This window comes from Mustela nigripes, chromosome 13 (assembly GCF_022355385.1).
Source record: "Mustela nigripes isolate SB6536 chromosome 13, MUSNIG.SB6536, whole genome shotgun sequence".
In the NCBI taxonomy this organism is placed as follows: domain Eukaryota; kingdom Metazoa; phylum Chordata; class Mammalia; order Carnivora; family Mustelidae; genus Mustela; species Mustela nigripes.
Genome location: NC_081569.1, coordinates 117,375,102 through 117,402,375, shown reverse-complemented (window position 1 = coordinate 117,402,375; position 27,274 = coordinate 117,375,102). Strand labels below are relative to the sequence as shown.

General features: G+C 40.2%; 1 protein-coding gene across 7 annotated transcripts in view; it reads right to left on the bottom strand.

Annotated features, from left to right (window-relative positions):
* The window catches only part of EFCAB11 (EF-hand calcium binding domain 11), a 235,139-nt gene that overhangs the window by 100,140 nt on the left and 107,725 nt on the right, over positions 1–27,274 (bottom strand). The window contains exon 4 of one of the 7 annotated variants that reach the window (XM_059373545.1): positions 23,539–24,048. The exons of 3 other annotated variants lie outside the window; for them this stretch is intronic. In XM_059373545.1, the coding sequence (XP_059229528.1) occupies positions 23,865–24,048 (184 nt within the window). In that variant the 3' untranslated portion in view covers positions 23,539–23,864. Of the gene's footprint in view, positions 1–23,538; positions 24,049–27,274 lie in introns of those variants that run through there. 3 more of the 7 variants (XM_059373540.1, XM_059373543.1, XM_059373538.1) reach the window with 3 other exon arrangements.

Below are 27,274 nucleotides of genomic sequence, written 5' to 3'. Positions count from 1 at the left end.
CCTTTTATTAAATTAGATAATTGAAGATTCTTAATATTGCCTAAGTATTTTTCCCAAGGAATTGGATTAGATCAGTGGCCTTTTTTCTTTCCACTCTGAACTGGTATGGTTGAACTATAAATCCCAGAGGGTAGGTTAAGAGGATAACCTAGAAAAGTAATGTTTGGAATAAACTGCTTCTGATAATATTTTCTCAGTATGTTTGTTCACTTACTGAGATGCTGAATGTTTGTGGAAAAGGGAATCCCTTTTTCTCAGTAAATAACCTTCATTGTAATTGCATTCACTTATTTTTCTTGTTGTCTTTGCCAAAATTTCCCATCATAAAATGGGCATGGTATAACCAAGAATCATTAAAATGGAAACATTTATTCATAAGGTTCGTAGTGGCATTTTATTCACATAGTGAATGTGAACATTGTGTTTATATTTAGAATGAGACGTGGTAAAATACCTCCTATCTTCTGACTTTTCTTCCTCATTCTGTGTGTGTGTGTGAGAGAGAGAGAGAGAGAGAGAGACAGAGACAGAGAGCAGGTCTGGTTGTCTCAAGGAGGGTAAAGAGGAAATTCACATTTCAGAGCTATAATTTTAAAAGCCGAAATATATTATTTTTTCGAGGATGGAATTATCCTGAAGAATGAAGGTTTCACAGCACCCACACTTGAATCGCCGCGTGATCGAAGAGCAGATGTGGCTGGCGGTTAGAAGCAGTGTGCGCGGAGATGAAGAAACGTCATTAGGTAGTGAGTTTCATCATTCCTGTTTACTGCATTCCCCCTTGGCAGGCGCTTGCTCTGGTTCTGGAAGGAGGGTGTGCTGTTTTGGTGTTACCAGCACTCACGGAGCACTAAAATACTCCACCACCTCTCACTCCAACTAGAAATGAATTCGGGGAGGATGAGAACTTTCTCTTGTTTCTGGCCGTGTCCCTACCTCTCAGCTCACTGCAGAAGACACATGTTTGCAGAGTACATCAATTTGTGGAATCAGTGGATCTGGAGAAACACCTGACAACATTAGGGAATATCCACAACCTTCCACGAAGGGTTGGGGGTCAAAGAAAGAGAGTACATCATCACTGCTTTTAGAGAGTCTGGAAACCAGCCAGAGAGAGAACGCGTGCTGATGAAGGCCCTCAGGAACCATCACTCAGGGACCCATAAGGAATAGTCAGTGGCGGTCTCCACGCCCAGTCGCATTTTGTAAACACAGACTAGGTACGAGAGAGACCAAAGCGCGAGATGAACTCTGGCAAACAAGGCTGCAGAGCAGAAGACGGATGGAAAGAACCGCTTGAGTGTCGGGCTGAATGACACAGAGGGAAATACAGAGCAGGAAACTGGAAACTGAGACAGAAGCTAGCCACATCTGAGTCTAACCTGCCCTGCAGCCGAAGCCCGAGCATTCCCATTGGGCTAAGTAGCAGCTCTTCCACCAGACAAGTGGATATAGATACAGATGAGTATACGGGCATCTATTTCAGCACTGGCTTTTCAAAGGAGTGAACAAAGCTCCCACAGATGTACAAGAGGAAAAGAAATGCTATTTGCTAACAACAGCAACTGCTTTCTAGAAATACAGGTCCAGTTAAATTGAAGCTTCCTGGTTTGCTTGCTTTTGAGATGCAGAAGCAAGATGTGGGACTGATTTGTGGAGCAGACTCAGGAGAGCTCAGCTGCTCTGTGTAACTCAGCATGAACAATTTAGGATTCTCGGGTGCAAGGGGGATGCCAAGCCAGATACGAGAAAGATGAGGAAGAATGGGCCACAGAGAGGCAGGAGATGGGGATCCTCCATGAAGGGACATGGCCCCTGGGAAAGTCTGTGAGGGTGCGGCGATCAGAAGTCCTTTACTCAACCGCTACGTTTACCGTGTGCTTCAAAGGTGTCTGTATTACTTGAGAGAACCTCCTGTATCTTCACCAAGGAGTGCAAAAGGCAGGCTCTACTGCAGATGGTGTGTGTGTGTGTGTGTGTGTGTGTGTGTCTGTGAGTGTGTTGTGCGGGGGCTTCTGTGTTGACTTCGAAGCTGAAGACTGAGTTAGGAGATGGGTTCTATTTGAGCCGGTGCACAAGCCAGCAACAACTGTGGGGGATGGTTTGATGATCTATCAGCCGAATTAATGCAGAGGAAGGCGTGAGACTCACGGGCCCTCCAGATACTGTAAAAACGCTTCAGAAGTGCTTGAAAATCCTGCAGGGTGTGGAATGGGGCTCCCAGGCAACACTGAACTGTGACATACAGCAACACCCAGGCTGACACTGGGACACATTAAGAATTTCAGGCAAGACCAGACTCTGTCCACTTAGCTAGGTTCTGACAGTTTTCTGTTAAAATATAAACATTTTCTGACTCATCCTGTAAGTGGTTATAATTACTTTCATCAGCATGAGCTTTAGCATTTGTCTGTTACATCCTGACTTGTTAAGTGAGTTTCTGTTCTCTTCTTTTCGTGATGCTGTGTGGACTCCAACAGCCCGACTTAGATGGGCTGAGACCCAGAGGCTAGGTGGGTCCCACCCGGAAGGATCCAGGCTTTCACACTGAGAATCTCTCACTAAGGGAGGCCAAGAGTGTTGCTTTAATACATTGTGAAGAGAAACAGAGGGGGTTTTCAAATTTTAAATTATATAAATAGTGACTGTTTTTCACAAGTAGTGTTTCCTGTATGAAAATATTTACATAATAGCTATTTCTTGTAATCTTTAGAAAATAGCTATTTCTTGGAAAATAGTTTTTGTAAAGTAATTCAATTACTTTACATGGCCAGTTCTCCCAAGCCAGATTTCAGATTGGAGTATGTGCTTTTTCCCAAGATACTTAAAAAAAAAAAAGGGAAAAGATTATTTAAAATTAAAAATGAAGAAAAGAAAGAGGCAATGGTTTAATCTATTACATTGAAACAATGGAATATTCTCTATCAAAATAATATAGAGAATATAAATGTGATGTTTTTAAGTGGAAACAAGAATATAAACTAGTATGTATTATAATTACAATCTTATAACCATCAATTTCATTTGGGCAGAATGTGGATGCGAATGTGAATGTGAAATGGTAAGTGGAAACTTCTCTTTGGGGTTATTTTGTCTTAGAGTATTTTAAAATATATATATATATTTTAAACACACTTTTTTTTTTTTTTAAGGTCTTATTTACTTGAGGGAGACAGAATGAGAGAGAGCGAGAGCATGAGAGCGGAGAGTGTCAGAGGAAGAAGCAGACTCCCTGTTGAACAGGGAGCCCAATGCAGGACTCAATCCCAGGACGCCAGGATCATAACCTAAGCCGAAGGCAGTCGCCTTATCAACTGAGCCACCCAGGCGCCCCAAGTATTTTTTAATATTATTGATATTTTTCAACTGAAGGAATATTTTCATTCAGTCCAGATTTTCTGAGAAGATGGCCTTATTTTACAATGTGTAAACCCTCGACAGCTAGAGCAGTGTTTGGTTGGCTAATCTTTACCGTGGGAGGCTGTCCCGGGCACCGCAGCCTCTCTGGGCTCTACCCTCCTGATGTCCGTGGCACCCTCCGTCCTTGCTCGCCAGCGATGACAGCCAAAACATCTCCAGATATGGCCAAGTGTCCGCGGAGGGACAAAATCGTCCGTAGTTCAAAACTACCAGGCTAGAGGAACCACAGCCGGAGGCAATTCTTTGGAACATTCCAGCTACATCTACACTTACTACAATAATTGCTCTAAGGACTTAAAAAAAAAAAAAAAACCAACAGATGATTTCAGGGGCAGCTGAGGCACACGTTTCTTGGATGGGTTATGCAGATAACTGTCCCAGTGCTCTGCCCTGCTCACACTAAGGCTCTGAATTGAGCCCAGAGAAGTCCGCACTCGAGAGGCAAGCTCTTGGTGTGATAACAGAGCCGGTGACAGGCATATCTGTGTTCCCAGCAAATACACTGACAGACAGCAATTATTTTGAGTTACTGTGATAGTCACACAGGGTTTTGAAAGTTGACGCTATATTTGATTCACCTGCAACATGAATGAGAAATTTAATGTGGAGGCAAAGATTTAAATTAGAAAAGTTTTCTTAGTGGAATTTTTGGGGTGGGGGAAAAAAAGAGAGAGAATCTCTTTCTCTTTGATTCTTTATGGAATAATTTAAACTAAAGTCAAAACTGCCATCACATTAGGGACAAAGCTGTCATCCTGACTGAACAGTGAGAATAGAAATTACCCTCCAAGCAAGGAGCCCCTGCTGGGGATGAGAGGACCCGCCAATTGAAGATGTGATGATGACAGCTTCTCCCGCAAGCAGCCTTCTCTTCTGAGGAGCCCGCTGGTTCTTTCCACCAGCGTGCTTGCCTCTTTGTTGATGAGAGTCCTGCAGGGCTCTACGGCAATCCGGTTGGTAATGTGTTTATTAATTTTACCTTTTTAAAGACACGTGTTAAGAAAAGCCATTCAGACATGCAGGAAAGATAAAAGAGATGTGTAGATGGTTTCTGGTCTTTTCTAGGTTCCTGTGTGACTTTGGCTGTTCACCAAAGTGTGGTGGACTCCCTGTGAGCCCACCTCATGTTCTCACCCCCATCTTTTAGCCCGGTCATGGCTGGAGGACTACCCCTCGGCACACCCAGTGCCAAGTATCTCTCACTGTCTTCCGGGGACCACTAACACCCAGATGTGGCCCTCACACAGAGGCCGTCTGGAAGTGTGAAAAAATAATGAGTGGACACCCCACGGGCCAACCCATGCCCAGGGAGGGAGCAGGCGCCAGTGGATGTCGGCTCTCTCCTGTCCCTCAGGCAGGCAGACAACTCTGAAGTTGTCCTCTCGGCTCCCTGGAGGTTCTGAGGGGATTGAGTGCTAGTTGCTTCCAGAAGTGACAAATTTGGTTCACAGACCCCTGTGCTGGCTTGCCCTCAGTCTCTGTTCTGTGCTTGCTCACGGAGGTTCTTTCCCAAACAAGCTGCATGCCATTCCTCACCGAAAGCCCAGCTTTCAGGAAGAACCCAGGCTGAGACATGGCGGAAAGTTTATTTTGAGAGATGGAAGTTCTCCCGGGGCATTTAAATTGCCATCAGCCATAACATGTCACGTCAGATTCTCATGCAGGTGAGGGGTATCTCACTACCTGAAATAGATCAGAGTGTTCCTCTAGAAACATTTTTAGAGCAAATGAAATATTGCCTTTCAGAAGAGCTCTGAAGTTTGAAGCTCCAGACAACTGAATTGCCAGGGGTCACCAGAAAATGATAGGAGCAGGCTTTTCTGTCTAATACATGTGTCTTACTTAATACTATTTAGTCTGTCAGCAAGTCATTATTCTTTTAGCAGGAGGACAATACTTTCCTAAGTATAAGAGAGGTCACTGGCTTTGTGGATACAGAGGTATAGCCACGGACTGGCCAAGAGCAGGTGGGGGAATTGGGCACGTTGGCTGAATTGGGAAGGATAAAAGGCTGGCCAGACCAGATCAAGAATGAAGAATGACACAAGCCAGGCAAAGCTTTGGTCTCATTAAGATCAGACTCAACTTTCTAAATGAAAGACAGGGTGGATTTTGTTAGGTCCTTCCCCAGCATCTATCTTATACCTCTGTGCTACTCAGCAGCTGTGGGATTTGGGTGAATGGCTTGCCACCCCAGGCTCCAGGAGGGGCAGCTAACTGGCTGAAGCCAAGCACTATAGTCCCGCCCTCCTCACCACAGGGATTGGGTTTAACGATCAACTGGCCGGTCGGCACATGGCACTTCTCCCTTGGCCACTGCTGGATGGTAAGAAGTCAGTTCGACCATAATGAAGCCTAGGAATTCCGTTTGTGAGTTAAGAAGAAGCCCTTTCCTTGGAGAGTAGGGATGCAGAGGTGAGCTGGGCAGTATAATAGTCCTTTTTCTACCACAAGGAAGCAATCTCTCCAGTGGTGCACTGATTCAGAAATTTTCTGTACATGTGCATAAATGTCAATTATCAGCCTGAGAATGGTGCTTTACACAGTGAGAGAAAGAGACAGAAGAACAGCAGAGTGAGCTGTAGCCTAATCAAACCAGGCCTGAAGCATGCCTGAGGTCAAAATTTTTAGTCACCTGACCCAATGAAGTCAAGATTCAAAGATTGTTCAAGGCGGTCTGAAATGAATCCCTGATATTAACAAATTAAAGCATCCTGACATACAAGGGATCCCATCTGAAGTCTCTTCTCAACCTTGCAGTATCTGGAACTTGGTAGACATAGAACAGACACTCATAAGTACAATATTTGTGAAATAATTATTCCATTTTGAAATGAACCCTAAAATAATTCAGATTTTCTTGTTGGGTGCGATCTCAAGATTTGGGATTACTCTCCACAGTTCTGGATTCTGAAGAAGTTACTTTTCTTGCCGCATCCAACAAAAATCTCTATTTGTAGCGCCTTAACTGATTATGTGCTGAAAGAGGCTATTGATGGGACCAATATGGTTTTTTCCTTACAGAGCGACAGGACAGATTCTCCAGTCCAAGACAAAACAGAAAAATGGATGTGAAATGCAGTCACAGCTGGCAAAAGTGATTAACTATAAATAATGACTCACTTTGTCCTATTTACTAGGTTTTAAAAATGAGGAGTCTTATTTAAAGCTAGAAATATTTTAAAAGGAGGAAAGAATGTAATTTCAGTACGCTTGATTATTGACTACTTGTGGGCATGTGGGTAAATGCGATCAACATACAGCCCAATGTCTCACTTCCGGCAGAGTGTCATATTCCTTCTCTAGCAAGTGTTTTAGCAGAGCTGCTAATAAATAGTGACATGATCTTTTTTCTCAGTTTGAATCTCTGGAAGAGAAAGTGATGTAAGTAAACAGCACAGATCAGGCAGCTTTAAGGATAAAGAATAAAACCCAAAGTGGAACATCTTTGAACCAATCACAAAAAAACCTGGTGCCTATGTCTTTGGGTCACTAGACCTCCCATTCTTTCCCCACAGCAGATCTGTGTGACAGGTTTGCTCTGAATAGGGCAGGGGGAAGGCAACAGGGTCCAGCAGAAACGGCCCAGGAGGGAGCTTTCATCTCAGCGGGGCTGTGTGACCTTGGGCAAGTGTCTTAGCTGCTCTGAAGCCCAAACTCTTCACTTGTCCAGAATGGCTGGGCTATGACTTGCCAAGATTTGATACGGCTCTAAATTTTGATGAATCTAAGCTGGATCTTCATATACAACTTAGTGTCTTTGTGCACAGAACATTTAAAAATACAACCGAATTCCTATTAGCTATTTTTGCCTTCAAAAAGTACTTTGAATCTTTAACCCTGCAGACAGTTGTAAAGAACCATACATATATAAATGTAAATGGGGAAAAAATGATCCTGCCTTCAACAGTGTGAAATATGAATGGAGATAAAGCCATTTCTATTTCAAATATATAATCACTTCAGCTGAGATATCTAGTATCATCTTGAACTTGATTATGAGATAAAAGAAATGGGACAGAGATGGCAATCATTTAATCTCTTAAGAACAGCTATTCTGAAGAGCTTTTCACTCTCTGCTCAATAGATTTCTCGCAGGTTATGATCCGGCTAGAAAGAAAGCATAATGATGAGGAAAATTATGTTTTCAATAACACACGCTTTTACAGTATGAGTCCTTCCACAAAGGAGGCAATAAAATGAACTCTGACCACTTTAACAGATGGCGTAATGGCTCAGTGCACAGATGTGGCCTCTCTGAAAGCAACAAGTTCATATCCTTGACTGGAGGTTTAGGAATGAGCTGAACTTTCAAGTGTAATGTGGGAAAGATTACATACTCCCAGACAAGAAAGTGGAGTATTAGTGGACTCAGAGGCTTGGAGAGATGATCCAAAAGAAAAGGCTTAATGAGCTTCATTTTGCTAATGCAACAAACAGACTTGAAGTTGAAATATGAACCATAAACACTCAAGTCGTTTATAAATCCCTGCTAATAACATTGCTAGCCACTGTGTGATAGAAAGCTTGCTTTTTAAAAGCATACTTCCTTGGAGTCAGAAGATACCGATTGTCAAATAATGCTTATCTTCTCTAATAGTATCATGTTTTCAAGTAGAACATATATTTAATGTTAGATGATAGGGAGACTGGAGAGTTTTTTGTTTGCTTATTTTTTTTCTTTCTTAAAAAATGTGAAGCTCAAGTTTATCTGGAAAAGGAAATGTGCCAGAAGATTCAGAATATTTTTTAGAAAATACACATAGTAGCAAAATAGAATATAGAGCTTCAGTAAGTAAAACAGTGCGATTAAGACCCAGCAATCGGTGAGAACAACATCCAGAACATGTACATAGGAATTCACCAAAGGTCAAAGGGGCATTTCGAATCTGTGGAAATAGAACAGTTTGGAAGGAAAAGGAGCTGGGATAATGGGTTATCCATTCTGACATGGGTGAAGTTTGATTCCGAGGCAGAGCTTGTTATATGTTCCACAAAACTTAATTCCCTCTCTTCCTGAAAACATAGCTAAACCACATTTTCCAGCCTCCTTTAGAATTAGATCAGACTGGGAGTCCTGGCAATGGAATGATAATAATATAATAATAGAGAAACAAAAACTAGCCATTGCTTCATCTAATTAAAAGCACTCACATTTCAAAGGAGAGCACAGGACCTGACAGTCACCCTAGGGACTGTGACATGGCCGAATTACACTGTGTTAGTTTACCCTCACCAGAAATCCAAGGGACTTACTCCATATAACTTAGTTATAGAAACGTTATTTTAAAATTTGATAAAGTCAGGTTTTGTTTTTTCTTTAAAGGAGGACGCAGGAATTTATAAAAATTAATATTTTTAATTGCTTACACTTTCGTTTTAAGTAATTCATTTAAGAAAATAAGATTTTATATCTCAGCCCATTTTCAGTTGATGTGCATCACTGAGCCAGTAGGAAATCTGGCCTTAGTTCAGAATAATTACAATAAATTACTTATGCTTTCGTTTACAACGTGCTCCCACCATTTGAAACCTCTGGGTCTGTGGACAATAATAAACAACATAAAAAATGAATAACGTTTCATAATGAAACAATTCTCTCATATTATCAGAAGCTCTCTATTAATAAAGTCCACTTAGAATCACAAAGTCACACCAAATGGAATGACCATGAGGACTTTTAATATGAGAATTTCACTCAAAAGAGATAAAGGAGGTTCGCAGGGCATATGACAAGTGTTCAGAAAATTATGAAATGCAGAAAAGAACATGGCTAAATTAATCAAATGCTTGACTAAGACCAAGGGACTCCAAGTTCAGAGGGGATATTTTAGGACTGAAAGCTGGAAGTCCTCCTTCATATAACAGCTAGAAAATGGGACTTGTTTCCTATCCCTGAAATGAAAATAAAATTCTCAAGGTCGGTATAGGGACAGGGAAAGAAAAGGGGATGTACCCGCCTTAATGAGGTCTCAGAAATCCCATGATACCCCCGGGCCCCCATCCTCTCTGCTCCTGCCCAGCACTGAGAATTACTTTCCAGGTGGGTGACCACTGTGCCGCAAGCTGGCATGGCAGTGGCTTTGTTGGGTAGGTGGGCGGGGGAGAAGAGCCTTCAGATGTTTCGGGCTGAAAGAGGAACTGGCTCATCATGGTTTCAGCAATGTGTAAATCACTTAAGAGTACTGGGGTGCTGGCGGGGCTCTTCGTAGCCTTGGGAAGAAACTGGCCTCTCCCATAAATGGCCACTCTAATACTGATTTCAGGGATTCAAATTACTAGTCCCATCCAGCGTGACATTTTCTGCCCATTATCTAGTCTCTCCTGCCTCCAGGCAGGACCACATCATTGATTACGGAGATTTTCAGCCACTAAAAAAGATCCTGATCATCATTAAAGACATTAAGTGTTGATCTGCGCTAAGTGAGTTAAAAGGTTCGTGCCCTTCTAGTAACAACTCAAAGAGGCTATTTCAGGATATTTATTAAACAAATTAAGTATTTACATTATGCTCAAGCACAGAGGCACAGACACCGAGCGCATAAGTGTGAGAAGATGAAACCAAGAAAATTTATGGCAGCAAAACTCTGCCTTGTCAGTTTCCTAGAAGTGGGTGCTGAAGACCCACCAAATGCTTGGGAATGAGGTTGAATTGGGGAGGATCAGTGGTGTCCTGTTGACCACCTGCACAAACCTTTTTAATGTAGTTGAACTAAGATAATCAGAAGTTCACCCTGATTCCAAATGTTTTCCTTCTAGAATGTATAAAAAGCGGTGATTAGGGATTGGAGAGACAATTTAGGAAAACTCCTTCAAAGCCTAAAGACTAAAGAAAATGGGTATATTTCTCCTACAATTCCCCCCCCACACACAATTAAAAATTTCAATGCCATCATAATGATGGACCTGATTTAAGAAATATTTACTTTAGCTTATGGTGAACACTATGGCAAAGTTTTCTTGAATAGAGCAATACTCTGTCAATACTAGATCATCTATGTCATGATTATTATGAGTTTTCCTCCTACTTGGCCATAACCTTGCAGTGAACAGAGACCAATACTCCTGTTCACAATGCTGTTCCTATTCCTGGCACACACTGGCTGTAGGAAATCTGTGATGAATATATGAACATGGGAACAGGGGAGTTGGGAGAAAAGTATCACTCCCCATTCCATGATCTTGAACCGATTGCTATGATCATTATTGCACTTTGCCTTCTGACTAGCATAAGAGCATTTTATATACTGCTATTTTGAACATAATATAAACATTTCCCCCCATTGCTATAGTCTTTTTCATTTTTAATGGCTATATGGATTTATAATGATATACTTATTTGCTGAATTTTCAAAAAGCCCTTTTGCTTTTATAAATGTATCAGTGAACATGTTCAATAAAAATGCTTTTTTAAAGAAATAGGTTACTGAGTTCATTTGGTCATTCATGGGACACACACTAAGAGCCCACTGTGGACCAGGTGCTTCAGGTTCTGAAGATGTGGGGAAGAAAGAAACAGAGATCCTTTTAGTCCAGCCAGAGAGAGAATGAAGTAATTCTGAGTTAAATAAAGTCACCAGTGTGCTAAGTACTCTGAAGGAAAGAGAGAAGGTGCTACAAGATGGTGGGACAGAGGATTGAGCAGGAAGGTCTGGGCACTGACCCTGAGGATACAAAATGGGGCTGAGATCTGAGGGATGAGAGGTAGTTGGGAGGTGCAGAAGGGCTTTCCAGGCAGAGGGAACAGCATGTGCAAGAGCCTCGTGACAAGAGAGAGCAAGATATGTTCAGGGAATGGATGGAGCCACCGCGGCCAAAGCATAGAGTGAGAATGAGCATGGAACTCAGTGAAGCTGGAGAGTGAGTGGGATAAGACTATTCTGGAGCTGGAAGGCCACGGAAGAGTTTTGGTCATAATCAAAGGAGCCCTGATGTGCTTTAAGGAGAGGACTAATGTGCTTAGACAGAAATTTTGAAAGTTCATCCTGGCTGTAGTAGACAGAATAATGCCCCCCCCACCAAAAGATGTCTAAATCCTAATCCCCAGAACACAAGAAAATGTCACATGAGAAAAAAAGAGTAGAGCTGCTGATGGAGTTAGGATTCCTGACCTTAAAATCGGCAGATCATTCCAGATTATCCAGGCGGGCCCTATGTAATCTTGAGGGTCCTTAAAAGTGGAAGGAGGAGGGGCACCTTGGTGGCTCAGTGGGTTGGGCCTCTGCCTTCAGCTCAGGTCATGATCTCAGAGTCCTGGGATAGAGCCCCACATTGGGCTCTCTGCTCAGTGGGGAGCCTGCTTCCCCCTCTCTTTCTGCTTACTTGTGATCTCTCTCTATCTGTCAAATAAGTAAATAAAATCTTAAAAAAAAAAAAAAGTGGAAGGAGAGAAGTAGAAGACTCAGTAAGAGTCAGCGAGAGCTTAGAAGTTGCTAAGCTACTGGCTATGAAATGGAGGAAGGTGCGTGAGCCAAGGAATACGGGCAGCCTCCAGAGGCTCTGGAAGGGTAAGGAAATAGATTTGCCTCTCAACCCTCCAGAAGTAAGGCAGCCCTGCTGACACCGTGATCTTTGGCCAGCGAGGGCCACTTTGGATTTCCGATCTCCAGAACTAAAAGGCAATACATGTGTGTTAAGTTACTAAGTCAGCGGTACACAGTGACAGTGGCCACGGGAAATTAACACAAAGGGGGATGGCAATGAGTTTGGTTTCAGATATTTAAGCTTTACGTGTCCTCGACACAAAGAATATGAATGTTTGGAAGTATTTGCCTGTTTAGCCACTCACCTAACAAGCTGTGATCTTTAAATAAAGTTATATATTGTTCATGACCTCACTTTTATCATCTATGAAAAGAAAATATATTTAAGGTTGCTCCCAGTTCTAAATCTCGGAGTTTATAAACTTGGAAAGAAACAAATATGCTATTCACTTAAGATTCCTGTCAGTACCTGGCAATCATTGGGGAAAAGCAATATTAGAAAGAGTAGAGCTAAACTGAAGGGGGAAAAGATTCCACTTTTAAAAAAGTATCTGAAATATAAAATAATAGGGAAATACCTTAATAAGAAATGTGTTGAATTTGTATAAAGAAAAATACAAAATTCCACTGAGACATCAAAAGGATATTTGAAAATGTGGAGGGGCATGCCATATGTGTATTGCTGGTTGGAAAGACTAAATGTTGTAAAGATGCCAAATTCTCCCCAATTAATTTATAGGTTGAATGCAATTTTCATCAAAACCCCAAAGGGAGATTTTTGGAACTCCACGAAAGTGATTCTCCCATTCATCTGGAAAATAAACAGGCAGAAAGTGCCGAGAACAATATGAAAATGAGGACTACTAAGTCTGAGAACATATTATACGAATTGGGGGGATAAAAGGTGTGTCTTTTGTGTAAGGAGACCAGGGAATAGAAAAGCTCACAGTCTGGAGAGGTGTGTGTACGTGTATTTAAAAAAAAAAAAAAACTCAGTACAGAATATGATAATGAAGGCACTGTATACAAACAGGGACTATGTAATAAATGATAATGGAAAAACTGGCTATTTGGAAACAAAAATGTTTCGATTGCCACTCAATGATATATACTGAAGTGAATTCTAAATACATGAAAGTGACAGATAGCCTGAACATTCACAGATTCAAACCCACAATGAAAATGGAAGTGAATATTAACCTGGTCTCAAAAGGAGGAAAGCTTTATTAGTATAAAAGTAAATGGAAGAAATTGTAGAGAAAAAGATCACAGATTTGAATATATGAAAACTTAAAATTTCTGCACTTCAAAAACATCATAAAAATAAAAAAGAACCGGAAAAACAGTTGCAATAAAAATGGAAACAGGTAAATGCTCTCACTAAAGAAAAAAACATGAGCAAATGACATGAATAGATAATTCACAAAAGAAGGAATAGAAAGAATGGATAAACGTGTGAAATGTTCAATATTACAATCAGTGGAAAACAAACAAACAAACCAAAAATGAGATAATACTGTCACCTGTTAGATCAGAAAAGATGTGAAAAGTAAATAACATTTGGTCATTGCTGAGCACACGGTGAGAGGGGCATATGCTGCTGGAGGAACTGTCATTCGTTAATTAGGCAATGCAGTAAGAAGAATCAAGAGTTGTAAAAATGGCCCAAAAAAGCTCATACTCCCTAATATGGTATTGCCCACACCCAGGAACCTCTCCCAAGGAAATAACAAAAGTGCAGACAAACATGGTCAATATAGAGGTCTTTAAAAAGTGAAAAATAGCAAAATGATAGAAAAGCAAAGATGAAAAAAACAAAAACAAAACAAAAAAACAACTCTCACGTATTTGAGCAACAAAACCTCGGAGAGCAACAGGAAAGAAAAAATACCAGAATATTAACAATGATTGTCTTTGGCTTGGTAGGAATGAGGTTGTTTTTTATTTTCTTCTCCCCTTTCTCTAGTTCCCAAACAGTCTATGAGCTACACACGTTACTTTCGTAACCGCAGCTCCCGCAAAGCCCCGGCCCGCACACCCACGCACACGTGTGTGCAAGTGCACAGCAAGCCGCCTGAGCTCTCAGCCCACGCGCCCCTGCCTCTCGTCTATTCTGCCGGCTTCCTGTTCATGCAATCAACAGCTAAGGGAAAATTCACGTTTGATAACATCATCCCGAGCTAGGGCCAACAAAGGAAAGCCATCCAGCGCTTCCAGCGCTCAGAGAGGATGAGTTTATGAGAAAGGAATGAGAGCAAGGACGCTCCGGACCGCGCCGGGAAGGAACGCGCGTGTCCGCATCTGCAGCGGGGACCGCGGCCCCTGGGGTCGCCGTCTGCGCGCACATTCCTCCGCAGCCGGCTTCCTTCCGTGACTGCATGGTCTGGCTATTCGACTCACTTGACACTCTTTCATAATAAATACCTCCCCGTATGGAAGTTTTACTGAACACAGCTCCCAAGGGGGAGAGAAAACAAAACAAAACCCTTTTCTTAGTTCCAATCAAACCGCAGGGATAAAACAACTCCGCTTCGTGCTTGGTGTGACAAACTTCTGGAGCGCGGGCCTGAACAAACACCGTGATGTGGGAACCTTCCTGCCCCCCTGAAGTCAGCTGTCCTGAGGGCGCCGGGGCTGCCACCCTTGAGTGTCACATACTCCAAAACACGGGGAGAAAGGCCACTCTCACGTCCCCATCATGCTTCCAAATTCCGATCCTCTAGCCTGAGCGACAGCAGGTAGTCATTTTTTCCCCCTTTAATGAACTTTAGAAATCACCCGACCTACTTTTTTTCATTTTCCAGACAAGAAAACTGAAGTTCAGAAGCATACAGCAACTTTTCTGAAGTTACATATCCAGCTGGCACCAAAACCAGGATGGAAAACCCGGTCTGTCTCTTGATGGATAGACAGCAGGGTTCTACACCCAGCTAATAATAATTCTGGGCTTTGGGGGATCATGAGGACCTTTGTCAAGAATCCATGTAGGTCCTATTTTACATGGAAGGAAAAGCCACGTTACAGAAAACCACCAGCTCAAAGCTATGGACACACTGCATGGAGTACTAGGAACAAGACCTCAGGACGCCTCCTTTCCAATCGTTCTAGGTTTCTGTGGGGATATGGGATGAACCCTGGGATCAGGACCACAGTGCTATGCCATCAGTCCAAAGTTTTTCACAGTGCTGCAGAATTTGGGGGTGTGTAAGCCATGGACCTGGAATGGCCTAATCACGACCTCCCAGCCAGATCTCTTCCCCAGATTTTTGCAGAAAAATAGCACAGAGATCATTCCAATAATTTGGGGGTGGGAAAAGAGAACAGAGAAATGCTTCAAAGTATTAGTGCTTAAAATATTAGTGCTTAAAAATATTAGTGCTTAAAAATTAGGCAGTAACTATACATTTGAAAATTTTCCATTAAAGTTCTTAATTAGGTTTTTCCCCCACAGATGCTGGGCTGTGCTCAAGAAAAGAGCCCTTAGCAAAACTTGAGTTTAGTAGAAGCACTGGAATCAAAATTAGAGGAATCTCATTATGAAATCCTTTTTAATTAATACTACATGGATAGCTGTAAACTTGAGTTTTGAGCAATGGTGAGGAAATAAACTATTAGAGGAGAGTGAGTATCCCTGGAACATTCTGAAGATTAGAGTTTGACTGACTTGATAGAGCATCTAACTGAAAAAATAAAAATCAATGAGAATCAAGAGGAGAGTAAAATAAGCAGACTGAGATGCTGCTGAGACAGGGGGAGGACATGAAGTCTATAGAAGCCTTAGCAACAAGATAAATGAGTGCTCAAGTCTCTGCGAAAAGAAAATTTTGGAAAATTCAGAGCAAATGATGAAAAATTTGTGAACCAAAAAGAAATGTCTTTTTATAATATAGTTAATTCACCCCTCGTCTATTTTCTGGCATTCATAATTACTCATATGTGTAATTATATAATTATAGTTGACCCTTAAAACAACATAGGTTTGAACTTACAAGGATCTATTTATATGCAGGTTTTTTTAAAGTTGACAGCAAAAGGCACAAAGCATATATTTATGATTGCCTACCCCAGTCTCCAAGGAACCCAACTGAAGGTAACTGCTGTGGAGATCTCCCTTGCTGCCCTTTGAGTATCTGGGGAGGCCCACAGAGGCCATCAGCAGCCCACTGGGGGCCCCAAGACTAGGCAGGGTTGCAGGTTGCCCCATGTGCCCAGAGGGTAGTTGGATCCAGCACCCAGGGCTGGCAGGCAGGAGGCCGGGCTGAATCAGAGGAAAGGTCCCAGAGTGGGCAGAGTGCAGTGCAGGAAGCCCCTGGCCCCAGGCATCACCCACCCCTGGAGTCCTCTGTGTGCTGGCCTTCCCAGTTGCATTTGGGTGGCTGCAGGTCTTGGGCCCCTCCGGGGAGGGACAGATCCCTCCCTGTGGGAGCCCCTCTGCCCAGAGGCCAGGCACTCATGTGCACACAGCTGCTGATGGCCACAAGCCGGTGGCACACCTCCAAGCAGTTGAGGCAGCTGCACTGTTGCCTCTGCTGAGTCAAGGTCACTAGGCAGCAGAACATTATTGTCCCCCGAGGCCAGGCCCAATGTTGTCACTGTCCCTGGCCCAGCCTGGCCTGACTGGACAGATTTTCTTTAATAAACTGAGATACAGTACTGTAAATGTATTTTTTCTTCCTTCTTTGGTTTTTTTTTTTTTTTAAGGTTTTATTTATTTATTTGACAGAGAGAGAGAGTGATCACAAGTAGGCAGAGAGGCAGGCAGAGAGAGAGGGGGAAGCAGGCTCCCTGCTTAGCAGAGATCCAGATGTAGGGCTTGATCCCAGGACCCTGAGATCATGACCTGAGCTGAAGGCAGAGGCTTAACCCACTGAGCCACCCAGGTGTCCCCCTTCTGACTTGCTTAACATTTTCTTTTCTCTAATTTACTTAATTGTAAGGATACACTATATAAAACATATACAGATTATGTGTTAATCAAATATTTACGTTAGGGGTAAGGCTTCTGGTCAGCAGTATGTTATTGTGGTTAAGTTTTAGGGAGTCAAAAGTTATACCCAGATTTTCAGCTGCAAGGGAATCAGTGCCTCTAATGCCCATGGTGTTATGGGGTCAACTGTATTAGTATGTTAGAAGACTTAAATGGGGATTTTATAAAGTATAATGTCCATTCTTGATTTTTAATTTCTGAAAACGAAGCAAACAAAGACTTTAAAATGAAGAAACAGATATTAGTGGCATGTTTCCTAAAAGCAATGTCAAAACAAAGATACTCTTTCTCAGACAGGTTATTTAATAAAATATTAGAGGGGTCTTGACATACTGATAAGGCAGGAAAAACAAGTAAGAAAAATTGGTAACAAAGGGACATCACTTGGTATTGGTAACAAAGGGGCGCCTGGGTGGCTCAACTGGTAAGTATCTGACTTGATTTCAGCTCAGGTCATGATCTTGGGGTCTTGGGATCAGGCCTTGCATCAAGCCCTGCATCAGGCTCCACACTGGGCCTAAAGCCTGCTTGGAATTTTCTCTCTCTCCCTCTATCTCTATCTCCCCCCTCCCCGCCCTGCCAAAAAAAACCAAAAAAAGACAGGAACATCACTAACTACAGAAGTCACGATTATATAAACTCAAGAAACTGAAGGAAATCTACTAAGAATTTTAGAAACAGAATAACTCAAGAATATTTATCATATAAAACCTACTCCAAAATAACATTAGCACTCCTTTTTAGCAATAACAGCTATTAAGTTTTTGTTTCAAACATCTATCTCCTGGGGCACCTGGGTGGCTCAGTTGATTAAGCCATTGGCTCTTGATTTCAGCTCAGGTCATGATCTCAGGGTCCTGGGATTGAGTCCCCGCTTTGCGGGTGTCCAAGCTCAGTGGGGAATCTGCCTAAGGATTCTTTTTCTCTCTCCTCTCCCTCTGCCACTTCCCCTGTTCATGGGAGGGTGCACTCTCTCTCTAATAAATAAATATATCTTAAAAAAAATTGATTTTCCTTACAAGAAGGACAAAACATATCTGTACTTAACACACATTTATTGAGTACTTACTTAGTAACTAACCCAAGGGTGGGATATATCAATCCAATATAAATAAAACTAAAATATCTTATAGAAGAAAAAAATAAGTAAAAAATATTATAAAAATGGCAATACTTGAAGTTAATTTATATATTTAATACATTTTTTCCAATAACAAGAGGATAATCTGTTACATACAAAATTCTGAAAATCATTATCAGAGATTAATTTTTACAATAAGGAGGGGGCTTGCCTTAGGGAATATCAAATTATGTCATAAAGCAACCCACATTAAAAGTACATTGCTGACTTCAGAAATCCAGGGAACCAAGTACAGAATTGCAAAATTCTGGACATAAGTTATATGAGAATTTAATATAGGACAATCTGAGTATAACAGAAGGGAGAGCTGTTCAGATTATTCTTTAATAAAATTAAGAAATAGAAACTTAGGAGTGCCTGGGTGGCTCAATTGGTTAAGTGACTGCCTTCAGCTCAGGGCATGATCCCAGGGTCCTGGGAGTGAGCCCAACATCAGGCTGTCTGCTCAGTGGGGAGCCTGCTTCTCTCTCTCCCCTGCCCGCTGCTTTACCTGCTTGTGCTCTCCATCAAAGAAATAAATAAAATCTTAAAAAAAAAAAAAAGAAAGAAACTTAGACCCTTACTTTACACTAAATAAAATTATAAAACCATAATAAAATTATAGTGAAGAAAAATTTAACACATAATTTCCTAGATTTAGAAAAAAAAAGAATATTTATTTCAAGTGGTTACTTAGATTTACTACTTAAAAAAATAAGAGAAATTACAAATAAGTGGTAGGAGAGGTGGGGGTAAAATTAAGATGAAAGGTAAATAATATATGAAAACATTTTATGATAAATATTGTATATAAAATTTGACATCTAAATTATATAAAAAGCTCTTAAAAATATGTAAGAATGAGTCAAAATTCCCAATGATAAACAGCCAAAGGAATGAAAAATTTAAATATACTAAATTTAAGTAACTAACTGTTCAACTTGCCATATGAGTGGAATGAAATAAAACCGTAATGTAACACACTTTACACTCACCAAAATAGCAAACGCAAAGACAAGTGATAAAGTCCAGAGTTGGCAAGCCCCCAGGAAACATATTACTACTGCCCAAATACAGTGTTTCAAACTCCAAAGGCAGTCCAACAAGAGGTAACTAGAACCACGCACATACAAAAGATGATATTCTTTGACCCTTTAATCCTATTTCTGAAGATGTACCCAAAGAAAACACATTTTTTTTTAAAGACTTTATTTATTTATTTGACAGAGAGAGAGAGAGATCACAAGTAGGCAGAGAGGCAGAGGCGGAGAGAGAGGGGGGAAGCAGGCTCCACGCAGAGCAGATCCTGGGCTTGATCCCAGGACCCTGAGATCATGACCTGAGCCGAAGGCAGAGGCTTAACCCACTGAGCCACCCAGGCGCCCCAGAAAACACATTTTAAAAACTTCTGCTCTTCCAAAGATATTAAGAGAGTGAAAAGACAAACCACCAGACTAGAAGAAAATCTTTGCAAAGCTTGTACGTGATAAAGTAATATATAAAGAATTCGCAAAATGCAGTAACGAGAAAGCAAATAACACAATAATAAATGGACAAAAGACTTGAGAAGATGCTTCACTAAAGAAGATATATGGATGGAAAATAAGTACATGAAAAGATTTTCAAAATCATTAGTCATTAGGAAAATATGACTGGAAATCACAATGAGATATACACTGCAAACCTACAAAAATGGCTAAATTTACAAAGATCCATTGTGGATGAAGATGTAGAGCACCTGGAAGTCTCATTCACTGCTAGGGGAAATGCGAACACTTTGGAAAAGTTTGGCAGTTGCTTAAAAAATTCAACATACAAATGGATTAAAGACCTAAATGTAAGACCTGAAACCATAAAACTCTTAGATGAAAACAGGCAGTAATTTCTTTGACATCATCTGTAGAAACATTTTTCTAGATATGCCTTCTCAAAACAAAAGCAAAAATAAACTAGTGGGACTACACCAAATTAAGAGTTTTTTGAACAGTGCAGGAAACCATCAGCAAATGAAAAGGCCATGTACTGAATTAGAGAAAATATTTGCAAATGATCTACCCAATAAGGGGTTAATATCCAAAATATATGAAGAACTTCTATAGCTCAACAACAAAAGTGAAATAATACAAGTAAAAAATGGGCAGAGGACTGAACAGACATTTTTCCTACGAAGACATATGGATGGCCAACAGAAATGTAAAAAGATGCTCAACATCACTAATCAGAAAAATCCAAATCAAAATCACATGAGTTATCACCTCACACCTGTCAGAATGGCTAAAATCAAAAACACAAGAAATAACAAGTGTTTATGAGGATGTGGAGGAAAAAAAAAACCAACCCTCATGCACTATTGGTGGGAATGAAAACTGGTACAACCACTATGGAAAACAGTGTGGAGTTTCCTCAAAACATTAAAAATAGAAATACCATATGATCCAGTAATTCCACTACTGGATATTTACCCAAAGAAAATGAAAATACTAATTTGAAAAGACATATGCACCCCTATGTTTATTGCAGCATTATTGACAATAGCCAAGATTTGGAAGCAGCCCAAGTGCCCACTGATAGAGGAATGCATAAAGAAGATGTGGTGTGTATGTGTACACACACACACACACACACACACAGAGGAATATTGCTCAGGCATAAAAAGAATGAGATCTTGCCATTTGTGACAACACAGATGGAGCTAGAGAGTATAATACTAAGTGAAATAAGTCAATCAGAAAAAGACAAATACCATATGATTTCACTCATATGTGGAATGTAACCAAAAAAATGGAAAAACAAACCAAAAAAGGGAAAAATAAACAGACTCTCAAATACAGAGAACAAACGGGTAGCTATCAGAGGGGAGGTGGGCGGTGGAGAATGGGTAAAATAGATAAAGGGTATGAAAAGGTATAAACATCCAGTTCTAAAAATAAGTGAGTCTTGGAGATGAAAAGGACAGCCTAGGAAGTATATGCAGTAAGAGTTACAATGTTACTTGGTGACAGATGGTGACTACACTTATTGTACAGAACTTATTGTACTGAGAAATGCACAGAACTGTTGAACCATTATGTTGTACACCAAAAACTAATATAACACTGAATGTTAACTCTACTTCAATTTTTAGAAGTTCAGTATTCACCTACCATATAATCCAGCCATTCTATCCCTAGGGCTTTACCCAAAGGGAAAAGAAAGCTCCTACCTGAAGACTTGGACCTGGATGTTCATAGTAGCTTTGTTTGCAACAGTCAAAACCCAAAACAAACAACAACAACAACATCAACAACAACAAAAAACCCAAAACAATCCAAATGTTCATTAGGTATGGATAAATAACCTGTGGCGTATTGACCCAGTGGACTACCACTCAGGAACCACTGATACACACTATAACAGGGATAAATCTCAAATAATTACACTGGGTCAAAGAAGCTAGACAGAAGTAGGGTACCTATTGTGTGGTTCCATTTATATAATATTCTAGAAAATGGGAACTAATTTGCACTGACAGAAAACAGTTTGATGGTTGCATTTGAAGGGGGAGCAGGGAGGTGGGAAGGGGCAGGAAGACAGGAATAATTACAAAGGGATACAAGGAAACTTTGGATGATGACAGACATCTTCATTATCTTGACTGTGGTGGGATTTCATTAGTGTGTAGGTGCCAAAAATTATAAACTGCACACTTTAAAAAGTTTATTTCATGTCAATTATATTGCAATCAAGATGTTAAAAATACTTCACGTAGAAAACCATTTAAACCATCATCTTTTATAATGGCAAAATCCCAGTAGGAAATCCATATGTCTCCCAAAAGGAATATAGCTCAATAAATTATGGCTCATCAATTTACCATGAAGCTTTTCTGTTGTTAAACATAACGTATGTGAAGGTCATGTTGATATAAACTTCCTCAGAGGAGAACGTGAAATGATATACACAGTATTATTCTAACTATACAAAGTCGTATGATTACATGTGGCTAAAGACTGGAATAGGTCACAGAGAAACCTTAACAGTTTAAAGTAAGGGATTATAAGTATAAACGCCAGTTGTTGGAATAAATTTCACGTTGGCTTGTTTTCTAGGGTTTTATTAACATCTTTCTAGAGCTTTCTCCAAAGCATTTGGGAAGTCCTGGCACTAAGGAAACAAAGAAACTGAAGGAAATGTAAATGTGGAATTTTCCAACAAAATACTATTTATATGCCTCTTGCTTTTCTTTTTACACTCTCTCCAGCGGCTCTCTGCTTGTTCCCAGTGGCCCCACTACCGCTTTGCTGAGCTTTCCATCCCCAGGACGCTGCATTATTTGGGTCCTTGCCATTCTCCCCTCACTACCATAATGATTCTGCACACTCAACCTCCCTCTCCACAGCGCTGTCCAGACAGATGACATCATGTATTTCCCTCAGAAAAGCTGTGACAAGACTCCCCTTCTGCCCACATTATATAGTTAACTCCCTCATTCAAGTCTCTCAAAGCTACTGTGACCTCTACTTCCAGCCTTATTTCCAATATTATTTCCTTATCTCCAAACCCCAGTCTCTTATTTGTTCGTTCTTAATTTCTGTGCACCACCCTAGGTCCTGAGGGCGTAGAAATAGGTAACATCTGTGTGGTGGTTAATTTTATGTATCCACTTGGCTGGGATGCTCAGTGGTTTGATCAAACACCAATCTAGATGTTGGTGAGAAGAAAATTTGTAGATGTGATTAATCTTTAAGTCAGGAGACTTTGAATAAGGCAGATGGTCCTCTATAATGTGGGTGGGCCTCATCCAATCAGTTAAAGGACTTCCTTAGGAGCAAAGAAAGAAGTTTCCAGAAGAAGAAGCAATTCTTCTTCAAGACTACAACATGGGGGGGAAAAAAAAAAAGAGACCGCAACATAGAAACCTTGGTTGACTCTCCAATCTGCTGCCTGCCCTGTAGACTTTGGACTTGTCTGCATTCCCAGTTGTGTGAGCCAGTTCCTTAAAATGAATCTCGCTCCCCCTACGTGCATATGCCCTGTTGTTTCTGTTTTTCTGGAGAACTCTAATACCGTATGGCACCTACACTTATGGAACTCAGAGGTTAATCCAGGGAATAAGAATATAACCAAATAATTAAATCCAACTTGGAGGGTACCACGAGCTCTTAAACCATAAATGATGAAAAAAAATTTTTTTAATGGCAAGGGTGCCGGGGTGGCTCAGTTGGTTAAGCGTTTGCCTTTGGCTCAAGTCATGATCTCAGGGTTCTGGGATCGAGCCCTGCACCCAGCTCCCTGCTCAGTGGGGAGTCTGCTTTTCCCTGAGTGCCTCCCCCGAGGTTGTGCACACACTCTCTCTCTCAAATAAATAAAATCTTTTAAAAAGTGACTTTCAGAGATGGAATAGACAGCAAGACCTATGGTCTCTGAGAAGAAAAACAAGTGAGGAGCACCCCATCACAACTGGCTTTCTGTCCAGAGGTACTATCTAGACTGAGGCGCAGGGAAGGGAAGTTAAACGCAAGCAGGGGACAGTGGTCTAGCCGAGATGAGATGAGAAGCATACCATTTTTTTGACACTCTTTCCTCTACGTGACAAAATTACTTCCAGCAATAATCATGTAGTAATCAGTAAATATCCATATTTTCTTGATTAATTCTCTGGTTTTAAAACAAACTGTTAACAATGCAAAAAAAGAATCAGTATCACTTTATAAAATATTATTCAAATTTAGTAAAACCGTTCAGGTATACATTAAAATTTATGCTTAACAAATACAAGTATGATGCCTCACATTCCACACTATTTCACCATTCCCCATTTTAAATACAAATTTCAACGCTTAAGTGGCCACATAAAATGACAGATTTTAATAACTCAAATTGTTTCTTTATCTTCACAGCTATGTGCTGTCATTGCTGACACCAAATCCATTTTTAAACACTGGAGTTTCTTGTACCACGGGATGACGGAAACACAAACCATCGTTGAAGCCAGTTCAAATGATTCTGAACTGTGCTCAGCTAAGCAGACTCTCAAAAGGAACACATGTAGCTGTTTACTAGAGGGAAGAAGCAACAACATGTGATGTAAAGTTTCCATCTGGATCCTTAAAACTCAAAAGGAACCTGGGTAGCTGTTTAGGACATAAGCCAACAAAAACCCTACCTCCCACCCCCAACCCCTACCCCAGGAGTATTTTATCATTGATTAGTCAGAATTGCACAGACATGGTGGTAATTAAAAGATAGACTTTTAGTCATTTCTGTAATTGTTTTAAAATTCTGTTGAGACAGCATTAACCCACTGAGCCACCCAGGCGCCAAAACAGGCCTTCTTTTAAGCTGTGTGAGTTTGTGGTCTAAGTTGCCATACAGCAATAGAAAACCAATAAAGTAATGCTAGAATCAAATCAAAACATTACTATACATGCTTAGAAACAAGAAAATGTGATCCTTAAGCAGGAGTAAAGTCAGTCAATAGAAACAACAAAGATCACGGAATCAGTAGACACGAACATTTAATTATAAGTATGCTCCATGACTTTTCTTTTTTAAAACATGAGGAGAATTAAGAGAAAAATGGAAGATACAAAAATGAGCCAAAATGGAACTTCTGGAGATGAAAAGTGTAATACCTGAAGTTAAGTAATTCATGGGATGGGAGCTACATCAGATTAAATCTTGCAAAAGAAAACTTCTGTGAACTTAAATAAAGCAATAGAATCTTTCCAAACTGAGTCTGGAAAAAAAGCTGAAGGAGAAATGGAAAGGCAATCAGTGGCTTGTGGGGGAATACTGAGTGGTCTAACACATGTAACTGGAGTGTGCCACAACATAGAAGAAAACTTTTTTTAAAGAATGATGGCCAAATTTGTCCAAATTTGATGAAAACTAAAATCCCACAGATCCAAGAAGCTAAACAAACGTTAAGCAGGATAAATAAGGAATACTATAAAATGGAATACCCTAACCAAAATGTTTAAAACAAGGAAAACAAAATCTGAAGAGCAGTCAGAGAAAAAGACACATGTTCAGAGAAATGAATATACAAAAATTACCACTGACTTCTCATCTGAAACAATGGGAACCAGTTAGAATGACAACTTTAAAGTGCGGAAAGAAAATATCCTTCAAAAATGAAAGTAGGATTTAAAAATTTTCAAACAGGGGCACCTGGGTGGCTCAGTTTGTTAAGCATCTGCTTTCAGCTCAGCTCATGATCCCAAGGTCCTGGGATCGAGGCCCACATCAGGCTCCCTGCTCCTTGAGGATCTGCCGGCTTAAGAAAAATAACACAAAATGGAAAATTGGATCTACACATACAAAAGAAGAGAGCTGTAAATAAAGGTAAGAAAGGAGGAAAAAAGAAAACTCAGGACAAATAGAAGAAAGAGAAAATATGAAAATGGTAGGCTTACATCTAACCATATGGATAATTACATTAAATGTAAATATGGTAAACATTCTAATTGAAAAGCAGAGATTGCCAGGCTGAATGAAAAAGCAGACTCAAGGGGCGCCTGGGTGGCTCAGTGGGTTAAGGCCTCTGCCTTTGGCTCCGGTCATGATCTCAGGGTCCTGGGATCAAGTCCCGCATCGGGCTCTTTGCTGAGTGGGGAGCTTTCCCCCTCTCTCTCTGCCTGCCTCTCTTCCTACTCATGATCTCTGTCTGTCAAATAAATAAATAAAATCTTAAAAAAAACCAGACTCAATTTTACCTTATGCTTGAGAAATCTACTTTGAAAGACATAAATTAGTTAGTAGTAAAAGAATAAAAAAATAATCATAAAGGGAAGGAGTGACTATATCAATATCACTTTAGAATAAGGAATACTGCCCAGGGTTAAAGAGGTAACTCATAAAGATAAGAGGGCCAACCAATTAATTAAGAGGACATAACAACCCTAAGTGTATAGGTACCTGTGTATAGGTGTATACACAGTGTATAGGTAATTTTATAGCTTAAAAATACATGAAGTAAAAACTGAGAGAACTAAAAGGAGAAACAGACAAACCTATTATTATAGCTGATTATTTTAATATTCCTCTCTGAGAAAATGGTACAACACAGAGACAGAAAACAGTAATAAGACTAAATAACACCATTAACCAACTTGACCTTACATCTAAAGAGCCTCAGTCTCAGCATCTAAAAGATTTTCACTCCATTCCAACCTTCATGGAACATTCACCAGGACATTAAAAAGAAAGTTAGAATAAAATTAAAAGGACTGAAATTAAATAAGGACATTAAATTAAAAATCAGTAACACAAATATCTGGAAAATCTCTAAATATCTGGATATTAAACAACACATTCTTTTAGTAACCCATGGGTCAAAGAAGAAAACACAAGGAAGAATTAGAAACTGTTTTGAACTGAATGATAATGAAAATAAGAAATTTGTGGCATGCAGTTGAAGCAATGCTTAGGCAGAAATATAAGATTTTAAATCTTACATCAGAAGACTAAAATCAATGATTGAAATATCTATCTTAAGAAGCAATAAAAAGAGCAAGTAAGCCAAAATAAGTAGAAGGAAATGAATAGTAAACCAAAATAAATAAATAGAAAAACAAAAATCAATGACCTAGAAAATGGAAAAATAATACAGAAAATGAATGAAACCAAAGAAGGTTTTAAAAAGAGCAATAAAATCGCTCAACCTCTAACTAGGTTGATCAGAAGGGGAGAAAAAACCCCTACAAATTACCTCTATCAGGATTGACAGTGAGGCAGATCCTACAGTCATTAAAGATATTATGAGGGTCGCCTGGGTGGCTCAGTTGGTTAACTGTCTACCTTTGGTTTAGGTCACAATCTCAGGGCCCTGGGATGGGGCCTCGTATTGGGCTTTCTGCTCAGCGGGGAATCTGATTCTCCCTCTCCCTCTGACCCAATTCTTCACTTGTGCTCTCTCTCTCTCCCAAATAAATAAAATCTTTTAAAGATATTATGAGATCATCAAATATAGCTCGTGATAATAATTTTGAACACAGATGAAATGGACAAGTTTCATTTATGTTTAGTGGTTCTTGAAAAAATGAGAGAAGAAAGTGCAATCTGAAGTAAATATGGCCAAATGTCAAAATCTGTTAAATTTAGTTGGAAGGTACCTGGGTATTTTCTACATGCTTGAAATGCTCCGGAACTAAAATTTTAAATTAACTGATGGAAAATTATTTCCCAGTATCATTGATCAATGAATACCTATCGATCATCTCCTATGTGAGAGATATTGGAGCAAGGTCCTAAGAATACAGTAGCCAATAGGCCAGACAGGTC